This window comes from Equus asinus, chromosome 15 (assembly GCF_041296235.1).
Source record: "Equus asinus isolate D_3611 breed Donkey chromosome 15, EquAss-T2T_v2, whole genome shotgun sequence".
NCBI classification, from domain to species: domain Eukaryota; kingdom Metazoa; phylum Chordata; class Mammalia; order Perissodactyla; family Equidae; genus Equus; species Equus asinus.
In genome coordinates, this window is record NC_091804.1 from 39,280,869 (window position 1) to 39,301,198 (window position 20,330).

Genomic DNA, 20,330 nt, shown 5'->3' on the forward strand with positions numbered 1-20,330 from the left:
AAATATATAAGTAAGTAAAAATAAGTAGACATTTGAGTATTTCATCTGCAATGGTAAAAGCTCTCAATTCACTTTGGCCAAAAACCTTTTTTAATTACCTTGTCAGAAAAATGGACAACTTCCTTATATTCAGGCGTATGTGGTATTTACTAATCATGTATTATGTGCCAGAACTGTGCTTGGCACTAGGGAGTCCCACATTAATCACATATTTAGTTATAAACCAATAAGTGTTCATACTAAGGGATTAATAAAGGTGGCTATTTAATAAAGAGTAAATGCCTCCTACTTTATATGGAAGCCAGAAGCCCAAAGGCTTACGGTGGCATCTAGACCTTTTGTCCTTTCTCTGTCTGTGCCTTGCCCCTCCCTCTCCTGCGACTTTACTGTCGCCTGCTCCTGGCTCTTCCTGAACCGCGTTGGAGCTGGAGCAGCTGCTCCCACCTGTACCTGCTGGCCTGTAGCTCTCCTCCATGTTCATAGCCGGACATCTTGAGCTAATTGTCCTCGCACACTGCCTCAATTTCTCTTCGTTCCCAATTTTACTCCTCAAACTGCTCCAGCCTGCCCTCTGCACCCTCCCCCTCAGCACTGAAACTGAGCTCGTCACTAAAGACAAGATAGGCGTGTCTCTAAACCCAGCAGCTCCATCTTCAACATATTTAGTGCTTTTCACCCCTCCCTCCTTTGAGGAGCAGTTGCTTCTGTTGGCTTTTCTATTACGACACCATCCTGGTTTCTCTTCCCATTTCTCTACCATATTCCTGTTGCATTTCCTTGGCAGCTGCCACCTGCTCGTTCCCTTCCCGCAGCTGTTGGAATTCTTCAAGGTTCTGCCCTAGGCTCCTCCTGCTCACCCTACAACCCTCTCCCTGGGCAGACTCAGCCACTCATCACTCTTCCTTGGCTTTCATTACCATCTGTGTGCCGATGGGCCCAGGTCCTCAGTTCTAGACCAGACAGCTCTCTGGAACTCCCGGCCCATGGAGCCAGCTTCCTCATAGACCTGTCCACCGCACGACTGAAAGCCATTGTAAGTTCTGCATGGCTCACACTGAACTCCTCTTACTACCCATACCTTGTACTCGCTTCTTTTGCCCCCCAGGTAGTACCACCATCCTTCCAGTTGCTCAAGAATTCACCTGACATCATCTTTAACTCCTTTGTCCACCTCAACACCCATATGACCAAATTGTATTAATTTTAGCCCCGATATGACACATTTGTGTTTTCTCACCATTCCACCACCACCAGCATCTCAAAACCCATCATGGTCTCAGCTGAATTATTGCCGCAACTTTCCTTCTGGCCTCTCTCCAGGGCTTTGTAGCCAATGTCCAGTCCACCTTCCACTGAGCAGCCAGAAGGATCATACCCTTTAAAACCTTTCAAAGGCTCCAGTTCCCCTCATGTAAACTCACAGCGCCTTGCCGTGGCCCAGTGTGCCCTGCCCACTGCTGCCTCCCCACCTGCCCTCCTACCACTCGCTTCTGCACTGAGCTCCAAGCTCACGCGACTTCTTTCTGCACCTCGAGTGGGTCATGTCCCCCACTGTCCCTCTGAAATATCTAGTGCCCCCTACTCCCTGTCTTTGCCTCCCAATTTGGATGTCTAGATGGAATTTCATGTCTGATGTTCCTGTAGAAACTTCTAGTACTGATCAGGGCATTTGTTAAACTCATAGATAAATACCCCTACTAGACTATAAGTTCCCTGAGGTCAGGATTCTTATCTTGTTTACATCTGTAACCACATTGCCCAATATTCTAGTTGCCAGACAAAATACAGGACACCCAGTTATAGTGAATTTCAAAGAACACATAACTTTTTAGTATAAATATGTACCAAATATTGCATGAGAGTGTAATTTGCCCAAGTCAGGAAGTGAATGCCAGGAATAGTCATACAAGAAATTTTTTGTCTTTTGAGGCCAGCCCCGTGGGGTATTGGTTGACTTCAGCATGCTCTGTTTCAGCAGCCCAGTTTGCAGGTTCGGATCCCGGGCACAGACCTACACCACTCAGCCATACTGTAGCGGCAACCCACATACAAAGTAGAGGAAGGTTGGCACAGAGGTTAGCTCAGGACTAGTCTTCCTCAAGCAAAAAACGAGGAAGACTAGCAACAGATATTAGCTCAGGGCCAATCTTCCTCAGCAAAAAGGGAAAAAAGTCTTTGTTGACATTTACATGTAACTGGGAGTCTTGCATTTTTATTGGTTAAGTTGGGAAACCCTGCTCAATATATACTAGCAGAATACACGTTCTGAACATCGGCTATGTACCAGGCAACTCACACCTTCTGCTTAAATAATTATTTGTGCAGTTACTTGTTTTAATGTTTCTCTCCCATGCTCTTAAGGGCAAAGATTATGCCTGTTTTGTGCACCACTGCCCTCCATACTTTACCCCACGTAGACTCAATAGATATTCCTAGAATTGAAAGGGAACTGAAAGGGGCCCTTTTACAATGGTGCTGCCTTTCCGTGGCAATCTCCAGCTGGAATCAGGGGCCTGCACAGTGATAAGGAAACCTGAAGGGGGCGGTGTCTCCTCAGGCTCCGGCTGCCTGCTGTCCATCACTACTCCTGACGCTCAGGCGGGTCCTCAAACTCCAAGCCTGGGAGGTGGGGCTTGCCCGACAGAGGGGCAAGACTCAGGCAGGCAGGCGAGATGCCAGATGGGCACTTGACCCGCCCAGGCCCTCGACGAGGCCCCTGGGTGCTCTTGCCTTTATTCCTCTCTTGTCCTCTGGCCTTCTACGGTGTCTGCTGAATGTCCCGTGTGAGGCTCAGGTGACAAGGATGACAAGAATGACAAGGATGGTGATCATTCACCTCCCCGGTTCCTCACACAGTCTCTGCCCTCAAACAGTCTTGGTTCAGTCCTCCGTCCTGTAGCTCCTGAGAGGAGATCAAAGCAGGCATTCAGGTTACTCCCGGAAAAGTCCATCTCATTGAATCCTCTTAACCAGCCCTCGGGAGGGGCACCAATGGCATTTCCTTACACAGATGAGGGAGTGGAGGCCAGAGAGGGTGAGAAATTTGTCCAAGCCATAGAGGTGTGATTAGACACACCCCATCCAGCTGGTCCCCAGCACACTGCACAGTCCCCTATTCCCAGCATCCACAGTGCTCACTGTGTGACCTTGGACAAGTTATTCTCATTTCTGTGCCTTGGTTTGCTCATCTGTAAAATGGGTTTAATAAAAGTGTCTTCCTCATAGAGTTGTAGGAATCTAGTGAAACGATCCATGTAAAGAATGGCCTGGCACAAAATAAGTGCTTCATAAATGTGAGCTACCAATGTCACTACTGTGTTTCTCATGTGATCCTGAGCCGCCCACTTCCCGGCCTCACCCACGCAGCCAGCAGCGCGATGTTTGATGACTACACACTGCTGTTAAGTCAGCTGTTTCCCAAACTCGGCCTGAAGATGTGAATTACCTGGAGGCACTTGCTACAAAATCGATTCTCGGGCACCTCCCTGGAGATTCTGATTGGTAGGTGAGGGTGGGGCCTGGGAATCTGTATCTTTTTAATAGCCACAGGTAAAATGCATCCTTAGGCTAGTTTAGGAAATCCTTGTTTAAGGTAAGATGGTGGGAGTTACAAAGCACCTGTCTTAGCTGGGGCGGGGCAGCCACTTGGCTGACAGTTGGAGGCAGGTGCACAAACTCAGTCCTTGCAGGTCGCCAGACTAGTGATGCCTTCTCTGGCTATAGAAGTCATCTAGACTATTTGGTCTCAGGTAACCTCCCCACAAACTATCTACAAAGGGAAAATTAGTAACTTTGTAGTGGAGAAACCTAGCAGACACCTTCCCCAAGTGATCAAAGTCAGTATCACTGATAATGGGACAAACCGTGAGTGACTGGGGACGCACTGAGGATGCAGCAGCACTTCGGTTCCCGGCAGAAAAATGTCTCCCCTGAGTCCAATCATAAGGGAACATCAGGCAGGTCATCCAAATTGAGGGACGTTGACAGAACAGCCCAAACTCCTCCAAAATGTCAAGGTCAGATTGAAGGAGACTGAAGAGGCATGACAACTGACCACAAGGCTGCAGATCCCGCACTGGATCCTTGAGGGGCTGGGCGCTGCCGTAAAGGATGTTTTTGGGCCAGATGCTAATATTTGCATATGGACTGTGGAATTGGCCATAGTGTTTCATCAGAGTTAGAGTTCCTGATTTTGACAGTTATACCACAGTTACATATGAGAATGTCCTTGTTCTTAGAAGATATGCATGAAAGAGGTTGAAAGTAAAGGACACCTTGTCTCCAATTTACTCTCAAATGGTTCAGAAAAAAATAGTGTATGCCTGTTTAAAAATATAGACAAATAGGATAAAGCAAATAGGCACCATCTGAACAATTATAATGCTTATTGCTTAAAAAAAAAAAAAAGGGGGGGGGGCTGGCCCCGTGGCCGAGTGGTTAAGTTCCCACGCTCCACTGCAGGCAGCCCAATGTTTCGTTGGTTCGAATCCTGGGCGCAGACATGGCACTGCTCATCAGACCACGCTGAGGCAGCGTCCCACCTACCACAACTAGAAGGACCCACAACGAAGAATATACAACTATGTACTGGGGGGCTTTGGGGAGAAAAGGAAAAAAAATCTTAAAAAAATAATAAAAAATAAATAAGGGCAGAAAAATATGAAGAAGAAAGGGGAAGCCAGTCCTCTTCCCACCTCACAGCTTGATGACCATTTCTGTCAACAGTGGATACTCACACGGCCTCAGGTTACCATATTTTTGGTTGAAACTTAAAAGGGGAAAGACTTTCCTTCCTGTCTGTAACCTGCGTCTTTCACTCCATGACACATCCATCAACATCTTTCCATGTCAATACGATGTTATTTTTAACAGCTGCGTGATGCTCCGGCTGAGGATGGACTGTACTGTATTTATCATTGGGTGTTCAGGTTGTTTCCAGTTCGACTCTGTTATAGACAGTGCCAGAGTGAGCATCTTACAGATACATCTTTGCCTGCTTATCTGAGTATTTTATATGCAGAGCTGCTGGGTCAAATGGAGAGAAGTTGGGAGACAAATAGGAAGAAAGACTGAGACAGACAGGCAGAGTCTGGGGGGACAGACATACCCAAGGAGAGACAGTAAGAGAGAGAGTCACAAAGATACGCAGAGAGACAGAATGAGGGAAAGAGGTGGAGAGAGACAAGGAGAGCAGGGGGAGGGAGAGCGAGGGAGAGACAAGCTTGCGGCTCTCCAGGGAGACGTGGAGGGAACTTGTCTGAGGGCCCAGCAGCCTGCCAGGGAATCCAAGCCAAGAAGTGACTAAGCAACTTTGAGGAACACACCCTACAGATAGAATTGTGGATGAGGTCAGAGTCCAGTGCAAGGATTTTCAGGGCACTATTGTTCCTGAAAAGCAAAAGATGAGAAGCAACCTAATTGCCCATCAACAGGGGACTGGGTGTAGATTGTGCTGCAGATGCCGATAGGAGCCCATCTCCCAGCAGGGCTGCAGAGTCAGCACATGGAAGCGCAGGAGGCCCAGTGACGCCGGAACTTCTGTTAAAGTCAAGTCTGCCCCATGCGTTGTTAGACTAAATGCTTATTTGGCGTTTATCTGAACTTCCAATTTAATTGGGCATCTGTATTTTATCCGGCAAGCCTATCTCCAAGATGAGTGAGAACAGCATAGAGGACGTGTGTGTGTCCATGTGCCCACGAGGAGGGCTTCTGAGGTGGCTCTCGAGGCTCCAGCTCCTGACCTGGGTGGTGGTTGTAGCTGAGAGGAAGGGACTTACAGGGTCACACAACACGGGGGTAGGGCTAGGCTGGACCCCAGCTTTGTGCTCTGTGGCAATTTGTGTATATGTCTTAAAAGTGTTAATGTGTTAAATAAAAATATTTTAAAAAACAGACACGATTTTCTAAACTCTGTTTGAACTTTTCTGATGTAGAAACACACTGATAGCCTCAAAAATTCTGAGGGGCCTGGGGCTCTCAGTCCGGAGCCTCGGCCTTCCTGAACTGCTTTCACATCCTGGACACTCATCTGCCCCTGGGTGTCTTAATCCTGGTGGTTGCTGCCGCCTCGAATGTCCTCTCCCTTCCTTTCTCCTCCCACCTGCCGGTCCTTGTGACCTCAGCCTGGACTCACCCTGGGTCCCTCGGGGCTAGTGAGTTGCCTGTTATGGCTCCTCCTCCCTCACCTGTGGGCTCCACGGGCGTAGGGACCCTGTCTGTGCCCGTGGCTTATCACAGTATCCTGGCCCACCAGGCCAGGTACTATCCACCGCTCACTTGCTGTGATGTGGACCTGTTAGTACCTCACCTGTCTGTCTGAGCCTCAGTTTCTTTATCTGTAAAATGGGGCGGATAACCTTGCCTGCCACTTGGGGCTTGCTGTGGGGATCAAATGGGCCAATGTGACAGAGACAGGAAAGGGAGATGACATTAGCATCTCTGCACTGATGTCTGAACTAAGGCCAGCTCCAGGAGATCTGGGGAAGGACATTCTGGGCGGAGGGAGCAGCAAAGACAAAGGCCCTTCTGTGGGAAGAGCCCGCAAGAAAAACTGAAGAGCAAGGCTGGAGGGGAGGTGCATGGGAGAGGGTGGGAGGAGATAAGCCCCAGGTTAGGTAGCATCCTGTGGACCACCAGCAGGGTCTGGATTTTCTTGGGAGTCTGAAACTAAGAGTTACCTTTGACCTAGAAAGCAGTTTGTTCTCACCTTCCCCTCCTTGGCAATATCTCCCACCCTCAGGGGTTCAGAGAAGCACAAAGGTCTCGAGGTGTGAAAGGTTGGGTGCAGGTGGGAGGGAGACGAGACCCCTGGGGCTTTTCCTGGAGACAGGTTCAGCCTTCTGCCAGGAAGGAGCAGATAACGGCGCTATCACTCCAGTCGAGGGCGAGGCTGCCTGGAGAATTAGTGCGTGAGATAGTCTGAGAGAGAGTACGTGCTGGGGAAGATGCACTCTGCACTGCATCAAGATCCCAAGGACCTGTCTCAAGCCAGGAGCGCAGGAGTGGGCCCCCAAGTGTAATGCTGGCCCGGCGGGTGGCAGGTGCGGCTAGGCCTGGCTTCTGGGCCCCCTCAGCCCACTCACACCCACTAATCACCCTCAAGGCCTGGACAAGCTGGCTTTTCACCCCCTGATCACCTTGCCCCCTCAGTCCGCGATAAACTGGGATCGCTGGTCATCCTACTTCCTACCCCCGTTGCACAGAGGAAGAAGCCGAGCCTCAGAGGCAGTCAATATCTGCCTTGGTTTTGTGGTTGGGTGTTTTCATGAAAAAGCATTTTATTTGAAACAGTGACACACGCATCTGAAATAAGACACTCGTATCCTTCAAGTTTGGAGAAAGTCTCCTTCCCATCCCTGTCTGCTCCCTTCAGAAGTTACCAGATTCTTGGGTCTCCTTTCACAGTCTGGGCCCACATAGAGGATATTGTTTTATTTACTTACTTCTGCACAAAAGGCAGCCTATTAGATATGCTGTTCACCTGAATTTTTTTGTCTTAACAGCCTATCAATTCATTCTGCTAATATTTGTTGAGCACCTGCTAGAGACCAGGCCCATTCTGGGTGCTTAGGTCACAGCGGTGAGCACGACAGACGGTTCCCGCCCGGGTGCAGCGTCTAGAGCAGAGAGTGAACGTTCAGCTTCACTCAACAGGGCCTCAATAGCCAGGATATCATGTAGGTTCTCATAGAGCAAGAGAAAACAAATTTCTGCAAGTGTTTGGTTAACAAAATTCAAAATATAATAATATTTAAATACAATTTTTTCGTTAAGACAAGTCTATGAATGAGAAGAAGGGAATTCTCTTTTGAAGATTAATATTTCACTCTGAGATTCCAAGTCAGTGTTCCTTACCCTCAAGTCGATTGCAAATGCTCGTCTGTAAACGCCGTTCTCGGCTCGAGGCCCGTGTAAAACAGACCTCAGATTGGCCTGGGCCCACGGCTACAGTTTGCCAGCCTCTGGTCTGAAGGGCAGTCAGCAAAGTAAGGAAAACACCACATCAGACTGTGGCGGGTGCTGGCAAGGCAAGTCACAGGAACATCACGTGCCGCGTCGCTGAGGCTGGAGCACGCCTGGTGGGTCCCTGGCGGCTGGAGCCTCCATGGGGAGGAGAGCGCCGAGGGGCCCAGGGGCCCGAGCCTGCAGCGCCTCACAGGGCGCTGGAGACTTCCGCTTTTCCTCAGAGAGGGGCGCCGTGCAGGGTTTGTGTCCACACAGACAGGCTTCGACGTCTTAACAGCTGCAGAATATTCCATTGATTGGACTGTTAGATCTTCCACAGTTCTTCTCTGGTGGACAACCCTACCTATTAAACATTAATGAGGTTAATACTTGCAAACAATAAAAATAAATTTAAGACATGGAAAAGGGCATGTGGTAAAGACTCCCCCTCCCTCCCTGCCCAGCAGCCACCCAGATCCCCTCCTCAGAGACAACCACCATTGCCAGTTTCTAGGGTCCCCCTGAAGAAATGGTTTCCACATCTCAAACAAACACCTGTAGATCGCTCCCTCTTTATATGCAAACCGTGTCCTGCGCGCTGCTTTTTGCCACTCAATGTCTTAATATGATTCCACATCCGTTACACTGAGGGCTTTCTCCTCCTCGACAGGTGGGTAAAATGACTGCCCTGAAATGTGTTAACTGGGCCCCACGTGGACTGCAGGAGCATCGAATACCAGCTTGGGATGCTGGAGGGACACCCATGTGGACGACGCTCCTGCACAGAGCCTGGCACCGAGGCAGGTGCTCAGCACATGGGAGCCCCCAACTCTGGGCCACGCCCTACAGCCTCTTGGACCCAGAAACTTCCCCTGAAAACTGGCCATTTGTATCCCCGACGCCTCCCTCCACAGAGGGCCCCCTGCTCAGGCCCAGGCCTGAATCACTGTTTGTTTGCAGGCAGGTGTGAGACATTCAAGAGGTTTTGTTGTTTAAATCAAGGATAAGGGTGGAGGGTGAGCCTGACTCATTCACTGACCTTTCCAGAGACAATGTCTCCTTCCCTGTCAGGATCAAGCCCCTGCTCTGATTAATCCACTCACTGATTAATGATCTAATCAGCAGGGGCCAGTTAGCTTAATATACAAAGAGCTCTTAGCAAGTAAGAAGTTCATCAACTCGTGACCAAAGGAATCAGGGATAGTTCAGAACACAGAGAAACAAGGGGTTTGGGAGCGTGGGAGCGTGTAGCACATGCTCGCCCACTCCTGTGAGATGCAGACTGTGACTAGGAGAGCTCGCTTTCCCTTATCAGACCGGCAGAGATAAACAGCCAGACACGCCCCTGCCTCTGCCAGGTTTGAGAAGGGGCCCCACTTCCCTGCTGGGGGAAGTATAATTTAGTTTCACCTTTTGGGAGGACATTTGGACAAATGCATCAACATTTTACACAACATACCTTTGACCCGAAGTGCAAAGGTGTGTGTGCAAGACATTCGTTGACATTGCCACCTAGTTTGTAGAAGGAAAAAATTGTGGTCTAACCTAAATGCCTGTCACGAGTCCCCTTGTTGATAAGCTGCGTGACGTTGGTATCCTCCGTACAGCGAAGAAGCCTGCAGGACTGCGACAGGTTAAGGGAGCTGCGCGTTAACGATCCGGAACAGTTTTCAGACTCTGGATATTGTTACCTTGGAGGAAGAAGCGAGCTGTAGGCAGCGTGAATCTCCCGTTTGTGTTACATAAAGAAGGGGTGCACATATTAATGGACACGTATATACATATCCCCCGGCCTCTATAGAGACCGTCTCTGGAAGGTCGTACAAGACACCGGTAAAAACAGCTGCCTTTGGGGGTGGAAATGGAGATCCAGCCTTTGCGGATGGAGGGAGGCTTGCTGTTTTGGTTGGTTGGTCGTAAATCACACTTTTTAGCTCTTGCTTTTACTTTTAGTGGGCGACGGACACGCATGGAAAATGCAAGCCTCTATTCAGATTTGCCTTCCTCCCAGAGGCCCTTCCTGGTCCCTTTGGATATTCCCAAACTGCTCCCCAGGGCCGTGGGACCAGCTCTCGCTCCCAGCAGAGGCGTGCGCGCCGCGGCCGCAGGGAGGGCCTCGGCCAGCAGAGGGCGCCCGGGGACCGCGCCGCGGGGTCCGCCGCTGCCCAGCCGCAGAGGCCGCGCGCTTCCGGGAGGACCCGACGCCTCAGCCTCACAGCGCCGCCTCGCCCTCCCCTGCAGGGCGGCCCGCGGCGCACCTCCGGGAGCGGGTCGGCCGCCCCCGGCCTCGCCCGGAGCCCCCCGCCACCTGGCGGCCGCTGCCGCCTCCGGGAGGGCGGGGCGAGGGCGGGCCTGGAGGAGGGACCGCGGGGGCCACTCAATCAGAAGGGAGGGGACCGCCCAGAGCTGAGCAAGGCCCGCCCCCGCCTCCCACCCACTCGGGGCGCAGGTGCCGGGGGACCCAAGGCGGATGGAAAGCTGGAGGCGCGGGCGACGGTGCTGCGAGCACTAAGGGCCTCTGGACTCTACCCATCGCCGCATCTCCAGGGGATGGGAGTCTGTACAGTTGAGGAAACTGAGGCTCAGAGAGGCTGGGTAACTCGCCCAGGCTGACCCAGCAGGAGGTAGAGCTGGTAATCAGTCACTTACCAAGTACTAGACTGCGCCCTGACTAAGTGCTTTGAAGAAAACTGAATAGGGTGATGGGATAGAAAGTGGTGCCGGGGCGTTGCCCGGTGCTGGTTTGCCTAGGGCGATCACGGAAGGCTCCCTTGAGGAGGTGTCTTAAATTTTGTTTCGTGTTAAATATCTCATTCATACCAAAAGTGTTTAACTGGTCTATGTACAGTTTAGAGACTAATAATACAGATCTTTCTGTGCTTAAGAAACAGAACATTACCAAGAACTCTCGAAGCCCCTCCTCCTCCAGCTAACTACTCTCCAGAATTTTGTATTAAACATTTCCTTGCTTTTCTTTATAGTTTCCCACCTCCATATACAGCCCCTAACCTATATAGGGTTGACTTTGCCTGCTTTTGAACCTTATGTAAATCCAGCTAACTATGCACTTGTTTGACTTGGTTCTTTCGCTCAACATTACGTCTTTGAGATCTGTCCTTGTGGTCGTGTGGAGCTGCAGTCCCTTTTTATTGCTGTGTAATATTCCCTCATGGGATTGTACCGTGGTTTATTGATCCATGCGGGTTGTTTCCAGTTTTTTGCTATTAGGAACAAGACTGCAATGAACATTCTCTAGTTTCTTCTGGGTTTAGGGCCGGGCAGCAGTTCTCAACGTTGGCTGCTCATTAGAATCAATCACCTGGGGAGTTTTTCAAAATGCTAATCCTGGAAGCCCCCACCCAGACTAATTACATCAGAACGTCTGTGGGGGTGGGGTCTAGGCTCGGGTGTTCCCCAGGGCAATCTAGTCTCGCCAGGGCTGAGAGCCTTTGGGATGTGGCAGGCCTGGGAGGAGAATGGCTGGGAGGAGGAGAGTCACCTGTTACCAGCTGAGACCAATCTTCTCCAGGGTGGCTGTGCCCATTGACACTCCCGCCAGCATGGGACAAAGTCACATCCTCATCAACACTTGATATTGACCAAATTTTAACTTTCCGTCCTTCTGAGGGGTGTGAAATGGCGTCTCACTGTGGTTTTCATTTGCATTTCTCTCATTACTAATGAGGCTGAGCAGTTGGTGAAGTTAGTGCTGAAACAGACTGAAAAAGAGCCAGCCAGGTGAAGACACGGGGGAAGAGAGATTTAGGGGGAGGGAGGATGACGAGCAGGTGCCAAGGTCCTGTGCTGGGGGCGAGGGCTGGGATGGGGAGGAACAGAAAGAGGTGGGTGGGGGATCACTGAGCAGGGGGAGGGCGGAGAATGGCCAAGACAAGGTCAGCAGAGGTCAGATGAGCAGGGCGGAGGGCGGCGGGGAGGACTTTGGCTTTTCCTCTGGGTGACACAGGAACGTGGGAGGGTTTGAGCAGAGGGACACGATCTTACTCCTCCTCCTGCTGTGTGTGGACGATCATGATTGGCACAGAAGAGACTTAGGAGGGGGGTGTATTCTTCATCGTGACTCTGTGTCACCTGTCTCCCCCACCCCACCCTGGACTCCCCAACTGGAACAAGGGGAAGGATGACTCTTTAGTTCACAGCTGTCATCCCCAGCACCCAGGGAGCCTAGCAGACAATCGGCCCTGCCCTCACTGTAGGTGGTGAGTGGAGGGACTCACAGGTTTTCACAGTCCTTGCTTCACAGGTGGAAACGAGTTGGGTGGGACCTGTGGATTTATTTCTGGGCCCCCACCCCCACCCCAGGCCTGGCTTGGCCCTGTCTGGAGCAGGTGGGCTCACAGGAGAGCTGGGTGTGAGGGTCCAGCTGTCGCTCCTCTGAGCCCACCCCACATTGGATCAGTCAGTGCCCCCTGTGGAGCCCAGTGTTGGGTCCTTTAGACACAAGATTGATGACCCCAGGCAGGTGAGGAGACGCCCTCAGTCACACCCCCTTCCCTACTTCTTTCTCCCACCTGCCCAGAGTGAGCTCTCAATGAAACTAAACAGGTCCCTTCTCAGCTGAAAATCCCTCCTTGGCTCCCCAGTGCCCTTGGGGTAAAGTCCAAACTCCGCCAGGCCCTGGAGGCCGGCGCTTCTGACCCTCCCGGCCTGCCCACCCCACCCCCATCCCTGGGAGCTGCTCTCAAGGCCCTGCACAGTTGCTGATCCTTACCTGGGGCCTTTCCCCTCCCGATTTCTACACTTCCTCTGGAGGTCGCCCCCCTCGCCCCCTGGCAGGTGACCCGCCTCTTGACGGTCACAGCACCCTGCGGCCTCCCCCATCAGAGCACACTGCCCTTTGCATTGTAATTGCCAGTTTACTTCATCTGTCTCCCCCACCGGACGGTGAGCTGTCCTTGGGTAGGGACCCCGAGTGGTTTTCAGGACTGTATCCCCAGCCCCGGGGACAGTCCCTGGCACGTGGTGGGCGCTCAGCAAACATCTGCTACGTGCAGGAACGAATGCGTTTTGCTAGGTGATGGCAAATCGCTCTGCAAAAGGCCACGGCATTTCACACCGTCCGCAGCCGAGCGCAGGTGTCCCTTTCCTCGCACCCTCCCCCGAAGTGTGCATCGCCCCTGGTCAATCCCACGCTCTGCGAGGCGCCCGCCGAGCCCAGGAAATTTCCGCCCCCTCCCAAGCCCGCGGCGGAGGCGGCTTCGGAACCTCAGGTGCCCAGACCCGCGGCGCACGGCGCCAGGGGGCGCCAGAGGCGGGCGACCGTGCCGCGCGGGGCGGGCGGCGCGCGGGATCCCGCAGGGGGTTCCGCCGCGCCTGGGGCTCCCTGCGCCCGGCGTCCCGGCCCCGGCAGCCCGCCGCAAGGGCATCGGGGCAGCGCCCGAGCCGGCCCCCTTGCGGCCCCCACCCGGCTCCCCGCGCCACGCGGCGCGAGCCCCGCCAGCCCCCTGCGCACCTGCTCGGGGCGTGGCCTCCGGCGAAAGCGCGCCTCGATTGGCGCGGGGGTGACAAGGGGCGTGGCCTCACAGGCCCCGCCCCCCTCGCGGTTGGAGTACTTAAGCGAGTCGGCGCCGCGTCCCCACTCAAAGCGCAGCGGCGCGGCCTCGCGGGTGGAGTGTCCTGCGACCCCAGCGCGACCCGGCGACTTCGGCTGCTTCGGCCACCATGCCGCGCTCTTTCCTCGTCAGGAAGTCCGTCTGCTCGCGCCGGAGGCCCAACTACAGCGAGCTGCACGACTCCTCCCCGGGTGCGTGGTGAGCTGCCGGCGGTCTGCGGGGACCGGCGAAGGCTGCGTGGGGGGCGCTCTGAGCGAGGGGGCCTTGGGGACCAAGTCGAGGGACCAGAAGCGAGGGAAGGCCTCGGCGTGAGGCATTGTGGGGGAGCTCCGGGGAGCCCGGGCAGGTGGATGCGGGCGGTTGGGGGGCTTTAGGGGACGGGGGTCCTGAGCTCAGGGGCCCCTCGGCCACCGGGAGGCGGGGAGCCCGAGGGTGGAGCGGGGAGAGGAGGCGGCTCGCGCCGGGGCCGGGCCTGCGGGGCTGGAGAGTCCGGAGTCCAGGGGATTTGGGGGAGGAGGTGGGAGCAGGGCTGTGCGGAGGAGGGGGCCGGGCTGGGGTGGGCCTTGAGAGCTGCGAGGTGGGGGCCTGGGGGGCTGGGGGCTGGCCTCAGCCTCGGGACGTTGGGATCTCGGGAGGAAGGGGACCAGAGAATAAGGCCTGGAGTTGGGGCTGGGCGGGGAGGCAAGATCTGGAGGTTGAGGTGGGAGAGCCAGATGACCTGGGTGAGGAGGGGGCTTTTCCAGGGCAGGAACTATCTGTCCTCATCACAGTTATTTTATTCGTCTAATAACATGAGTGCCAGCCCCACTCACCCCCTCGCCCCCATCTGGCTAATGTTTGTTGACTGACTGGCTGATCGAATGCCTGACCTTGCCGTTTTCTTTGTCTCCCCTCAGAGTTCACCTTCCAGCAGCCCTACGACCAGGCTCACCTGCTGGCGGCCATCCCGCCTCCCGAGGTCCTCAACCCCACGGCCTCACTGCCCACGCTCATCTGGGACTCGCTGCTGGCACCCCAGGCCCAGGCGATTGGCTGGGCTTCTCTCCTGCCCCAGGAGATGCCCAAGGCTGTCGTCGAGCTGACCTCCCTGTCGGACGAGGACAGTGGGAAGGGCTCCCAGCCCCCCAGCCCGCCTTCGCCGACTCCTTCGTCCTTCTCTTCCACCTCGGCCTCATCCCTGGAGGCTGAGGGTTTTGCTGCCTTCCCGGGCTTGGGCCAGTTGCCCAAGCAGCTGGCCGGGCTCTCGGTAGCCAAGGACCCCCAGTCCCGCAAGGCCTTCAACTGCAAATACTGCAACAAGGAGTATGTCAGCCTGGGCGCCCTCAAGATGCACATCCGCAGCCACACGCTGCCCTGCGTCTGCAGCACCTGCGGGAAGGCCTTCTCCAGGCCCTGGCTGCTGCAGGGCCACGTCCGCACCCACACCGGTGAGTGTCCCGCGGCCGGGGCCCCCTCGCCACCCCGCCTTCCCGCCGGCTCCTGGGGGACTGGCCGTGCTGTTCTTTCCAGGTTGTGGAAACTGAGGCCTGAGCTTCCTGATCTCCAGCTGGAGAGTCGCGGGGCCTGCTCTGACATGTTCAGACACTTGCTCGCTCGTCAGCTGAGCAGACGGGCCCAGTCGGTAGCTTCTCGAGTGCCTCTGCGGCTCCGGCTGAGCCAGATGGGCTGGAGGTAGAGGGGCAGCGGCGGCCGGCCCCTTGCCGTGGGGGCCGGTGTGAGGGGCCACGCTGCTCGCCCCGCCCCAGCCCCAGGCAGGCAGGATGCTGGCAGACCCCCCGCCTGGCTCCGAGCCCTGCTTTGATAAATTCCCCTTGGGCTGATGTTTCACCTCTCCGAGGCTCAGTTTCCTCATCTGTAAAATGAACATAAGAACACATTGTGGGGTTTCCCTGCCGGTCAAATGAAAGCAAGCGCCTGGGATGGTGCTTGGTACGTAAGTATGCACGAGAGTGGTGGCTGGTACTTGTTCTGCTTTCAGGCTGTGTGACCTTGGGCAAGGAGTTTAACTTCTCTGAGCCTCGGGATTATGATATCCTAGTCATATGGGGTGGCTTAGGATTGCATTTTATAGGGTGGCTGTCAGGATTCAGCAGCTCCTTAATCACTGTATAATAGTTTATTATCGTGGCCTTCTCGGATCTGCTCTCCGCGCCCGCTGTGGAGTGAGTGAACTCGCTCCTATCGTGCAGGCCCAGAAAGTGCAGTTCTGTCTTGGTGTTTCCAAAACACGATCCTAAATGCGTGGACACTTGTGAAATGGAGCTGTCTCGATCCTTGAGCTTTCTGGAGATGGAAGAGGCGGCCTCTCCATCTTGCAGAACTTGCACGGGGAAGCCGCCGAGGCCGGGGCTGCTCTGTGGAGAGTGACTCTCGAGGCAGAGGGTTCAGGGGTCGTGACTGTTGGCTTTGGGGTCAAGCTGGCCGGGTGGGGCAGACTCAGTGCTGGCATTTCCAGGCGAGTGGCTGACCTCTGGGTCATGAGGGCGGTGGGGGCTCTGGGGGCCTGGCATTTTACAGGCCTTGTTGGTGTTATTAGGGGTCCTACAAGGTGGCCCTGGCACCCTCCACAGTCTTGGTCCCTGGTTCCCGTGTCGCATACTTTGTGCACAAAGAGCCCTGGTTTGGACGTGTGAAGGTCCAACTGCTCAGCTGGGCCCTGGCCCTGCCGCTCCCTATTTGGGGGCGTGGAAGCCCTCAAGGTGCTCCCCTGGCCCCCAGCCTTTCTCCCCTCCCATCGGGACATTATTTTCATGTAAAGGCACGGCCAGACACACAAAGCCTGTTGAAATGCGCCCTGGCCATCCGCATTGACTCCCATTGTGCCCTTAATGGTGGCCGGGGGCGGGGCGGCAGGGGAGCAGGTGCACGGGGCGCGGGGCCGGCACCTGTTCCGCCGCAGCTGCTGGCCCTCCTCGAGTCAGGCCCCTCTAATCCGGGAGGATCGCGTGTACGGCGCCCCCCTCAGCGGCCTTTGTCCCCGCCGGCCTGGTGCCCATTTCACACTCGCCAGGAGCTCCGTAAAGATGTCTTGGGGGTGGGACCCGCAGGGTGGATCTGTGCCTCCTACTTGCCCACAGACCTGCCCCGTCCCGTTCTGGGGGCCTTCCGCCTGCTCTGCTCGGGGTCCTGTCTAAGCACGGGTGACACCGGGTAACGAGGCACGTGTGCAGGGTCTACCTCCCCCATGCAAGCACAGTAAACCCCCAGCGGCCCAGGAAGGGGTGCCATCACAACCACCACCTTACAGAGGAGGACACTGAGGCACAGAGAAGGAAGTGGCTTTCCCGGGCCACAGCTCCTAAGGATGGAGCCGGGAGGTGAGGGCGGGGCCCTGGGCAGTGCAGGCCTCCATCCCCTTTCCCAGACCTACAGTCAGCCCTTCGCTCGCTCTCCAGGGAGTGTGTGCACACAACTGCCCCTGGACCACGGAGAATGCAGCTGGCAGGCCCTCGTGCCTGGTGGGCAGAGGGGCCCACGACGGCCGAGCGGATGGCTCAGGTGCCCCTTCCCCAGGCCTCCACCCAGGTTCCCCTGTCTGCATTGTGGCCTGTCTCCTTGTGTCCCTGCCCCCGAAATTGAGCCCAGGAATGGAAGGTCCCCAGGCAGCCTCAGGCGTCTCCTTCTGGACCCTCCCAGTGCCCAGCCAGTGCCGCAGGCACCCAGCAGGACAGTTCCTTCATTGCCTGCTGAATTCCAGCCCTGGGACTTAGGAGGGGGCCACGGCCTGGGGGCAGGTCAGGCTGGGAGCCGAGGAGAGGGAATCATGGTTTTTGGAAAGGAACGTTTGGTGTTCTAGAATGGTGCTTGGCGCTGGTGGGAGCTTAATAAGTATTTGCTTAATGAGTTACTATTTTTATTTGGGAAATGCTACACCCCCAAGAAGAAACAAGACACAGTGCTGTCAGTGTTTTTGGACCCTGAACTAGATCCTCTTGGTTGGGCAGGAGTTATGAAAAATTGGTGAACAGCGTTATCTGGTTGTGATTGAGGGCTCAGGCTTCTCTGAGGCCTTAAAAAAACACCCCCAAAACAACTGACTTATTCACTGTACAAGCACTTATTGAGCACTTACTGTGTACCCAGCCCTGCATGCGAGATTCTTCCAGCACAGCAAGTGGGCTGAGGGCCACCTGCCCGGAGGGGTTTTAAGTCATAGGGTCAGAGGATTCTGTAGCCTCTTGGGGGTTCCAGGCCCTGGGCTGGAGGCTCGGAATGGATTCAGGGGAGGCCCTTGCCTCATGGGAGTCAGTCAGATTGGGGCACAGATGAGGAGACTGAAGTTCCCCTGAGTGTGTGTGATGGGGAGGCGCCTGGAGGAGGGGCCTGACCTGCTGGCAGTTGGGGGACCTTTAAGGCTGCGTCCTAAGCTTTGTCCCAGACCAAGTAGATCCAGGCACGACACTACGGAGCGCCCACCGCAGCCCCTACCCTGTGCGGGGGGCTGAGATCCAGGGCTCTGCAGTCGGGTGCATGCTCCTTCCTGGGTGACGCTGTGTATGCCGCTTAACCTCTCTGTGCCCCAGTCTCACCCTCTGGAAACTGAGGACGAGGATGGGACTCAGTGAGATGAGTATAGACCACCCCTCCCTGTCCTGGCAGAAAGTCCGTGTGCGGCAAACACAGTTGCCTCCACTGTCATCATGGTTGTCTGCTGAGTGCTTCCCGCCGGCCCCCAACCCCTGTGAGTGCGGGGTGATGGCCATTTTACAGATGAGCAAATGGAGGCCCAGAGAAGCCCCCGACTTGCTCAGGGTCACACGGTGGGAGGCGACACAGCTCCCTATGGCATCCAGGCCTTAGGACGCTGGCCGGGGCCTGGTTTTCCTGGATTGGGGTCCTGGTGGGGCTGAGCTGGGCTCTGACGGCTGGCGGGGGGAGGGGGTTCAGTGGCCGTCAGCTGTTCTCCCCGTGACTCGGTCTCCCCCACCCGCCCCGCTGCCTCTCTGCAGGCGAGAAGCCCTTCTCTTGCTCGCACTGCAGCCGCGCCTTCGCCGACCGCTCCAACCTGCGTGCGCACCTGCAGACCCACTCGGACGTCAAGAAGTACCACTGCAAGGCCTGCGCCCGCACCTTCTCCCGCATGTCGCTGCTCCACAAGCACCAGGAGGCCGGCTGCTCCGGGGGCCCCCGCTGACCGCAGGCTCCTCCCGCCGCTCCTCCCCGGGCAGTGCCCCGACCGACCCACCGCCGAGGGCTCCCCGCCACCTCCCCTCCGCTGCGCCCGCCCCACAGGGCCCGGCCTTCTCCAGCGCTCTGCTCGGGGCCGCGTGGTTCTGCGAGGCCTTTCGTGGCCGTTTCCGTGGACGGCCGCCGGTGGGCACTGGGCTTGTGCAGCGGAGACCCTCCTGGCAGCTGCCGCTCTGGGGCTTCTGGAGTTGGCCTGTCTGTCGGTTTGTGTGTCCGAAGCTATTTGGATGCAGCTGCTTTGAGCTCCAGAACAAAAGCCAGCAGACTGATGGGGAGCTCCCACCCCACTCAGGGGACCCCTGCCCCGGAACCCTCAGGCCACCCCTCCAGGAGGTGTGACTAACTATGCAATAATCGCCCCCAGGTGCACCCTCGCGGCCTGGGGCAGTCACGGACACAAGGACATGTCTAGACCCCAGGATGCCCCCCGGCCTGGGCAGCTATTTCGAACTCCCGTTTGTCATGGTGGCACCTGTTTCACGGGCAATTTAACAATGTCTGAAAAGGGACTGTGAGTAATTGCCATCACTTGTCCAGGCCCGAGCGGGGCACTTCGGCCCCACCGATGTATCTCCCAGAACTATTTTCAGGCCCGACAGGTGGGCCTGGGAGGAAGATGTTTACATTTTTAAAGGTACACTGGTATTTATATTTTGAGCAACATTTTGTACTAAGGAAACGTTTTGTATAGTTATATGTACAGTTTATTGATATTCAATAAAGCGGTTAATTTATATATAAAAAAGTGTACTTGGTTTTATAGAGGAGTGAGGAAGGAGGGGCAGGCATTCCTGGAGCTCAGATATTCCTGACACAGCCTTAAATCTTGTCCTTTTTTTTTTTTTTTTTTGAGGAAGATTAGCCCTGAGCTAACATCTGCCGCCAATCCTCCTCTTTTTGCTGAGGAAGACTGGCCCTGAGCTACCATCGGTGCCCATCTTCCTCCACTTTGTATGTAGGACCCCTGCCACACCATAGCTTGCTAAGCGGTGCACCCAGGACCTGAACTGGCGAAGCCCACACCGCTGAAGTGGAGCCTGTGAACTTAACTGCCATGCCGCTAGGCCGGCCCCAAATCGTGTGTTAAACATCACGTGACTTTGGACTTCTGGGTTTGACTGTCAGGGGCCTTGTTTGTGCAGATGGTTTTCCTCTGAGCCTGAGCGTCCTGTCCAATGAGGTTGGGAAACACCTGGGGGCCTGTGAGCCACAGGGGTGTGTGCAGGTCCCCAGCACTCCACGTCGTGGCCCCTGTTTGTTCTCTCGTTCTCCCGTTTTGAAGCTGAGCGGGCCCAGAGCGAGGGGCCAGTTCCCTGGGTCTCATGAGCTGGACAGGCTTCCAGGCTCTGCCCCAGCCCTGCAGGCTTTTTGAGGAGGGATCCGCTGCCCCTCCCAGGGAGGGGGTGGAAGGCAATGAGCAAGGAGGGGACAGAGGATGTCCTTCCTGTTTCCAAGGGCTCTGGGCCCCACTCCGGCCTCCCTGTCCGACCCACACCTCTGTCTGGCCGCTGGGTACCAAATGGCCTTTGATGCAAGGAAATTGGCTGGCTGGAGCCAGGAGGGTGAGAAGCCAGGCCAAAGGGCTAGGGGTCATTCAGCTTCCTGCTTGAGGACAGGACGGGAAGATGG

At 55.4% G+C, this 20,330-nt stretch overlaps 1 protein-coding gene and 1 long non-coding RNA gene across 3 annotated transcripts; both read left to right on the forward strand.

Annotated features, from left to right (window-relative positions):
- Positions 1 to 2,456: 2,456 nt before the first annotated feature.
- Positions 2,457 to 5,894, forward strand: LOC139040337 (uncharacterized). The gene is made up of 2 exons (XR_011494673.1): positions 2,457 to 3,501; positions 4,462 to 5,894. It is a non-coding gene; the product is annotated as an uncharacterized lncRNA (long non-coding RNA).
- Positions 5,895 to 12,730: 6,836 nt separating this feature from the next.
- SNAI1 (snail family transcriptional repressor 1) lies at positions 12,731 to 19,446 on the forward strand. 2 transcript variants are annotated; one of them, XM_070486115.1, is made up of 3 exons: positions 12,731 to 13,712; positions 14,411 to 14,941; positions 18,464 to 19,446. In XM_070486115.1, exons 1-3 carry the CDS (start codon positions 12,980 to 12,982, stop codon positions 18,646 to 18,648), a joined length of 1,449 nt encoding a protein of 482 aa, XP_070342216.1. In that variant the 5' UTR covers positions 12,731 to 12,979; the 3' UTR covers positions 18,649 to 19,446. The 2 variants fall into 2 exon arrangements, with proteins under 2 accessions (XP_070342216.1, XP_044604346.1); XM_044748411.2 differs by having other exon boundaries at positions 13,536 to 13,705.
- The last annotated feature ends 884 nt before the right edge of the window (positions 19,447 to 20,330 follow it).

Bases quoted from the DNA above. Each gene is read 5' to 3' on its own strand.
- SNAI1 (XM_070486115.1), top strand. From the start codon at position 12,980: ATGGCAAATCGCTCTGCAAAAGGCCACGGCATTTCACACCGTCCGCAG. The intron at 13,713-14,410 runs GTGAGCTGCCGG...GTCTCCCCTCAG, and splicing joins GACTCCTCCCCGGGTGCGTG to AGTTCACCTTCCAGCAGCCC. The intron at 14,942-18,463 runs GTGAGTGTCCCG...GCCTCTCTGCAG, and splicing joins CCACGTCCGCACCCACACCG to GCGAGAAGCCCTTCTCTTGC.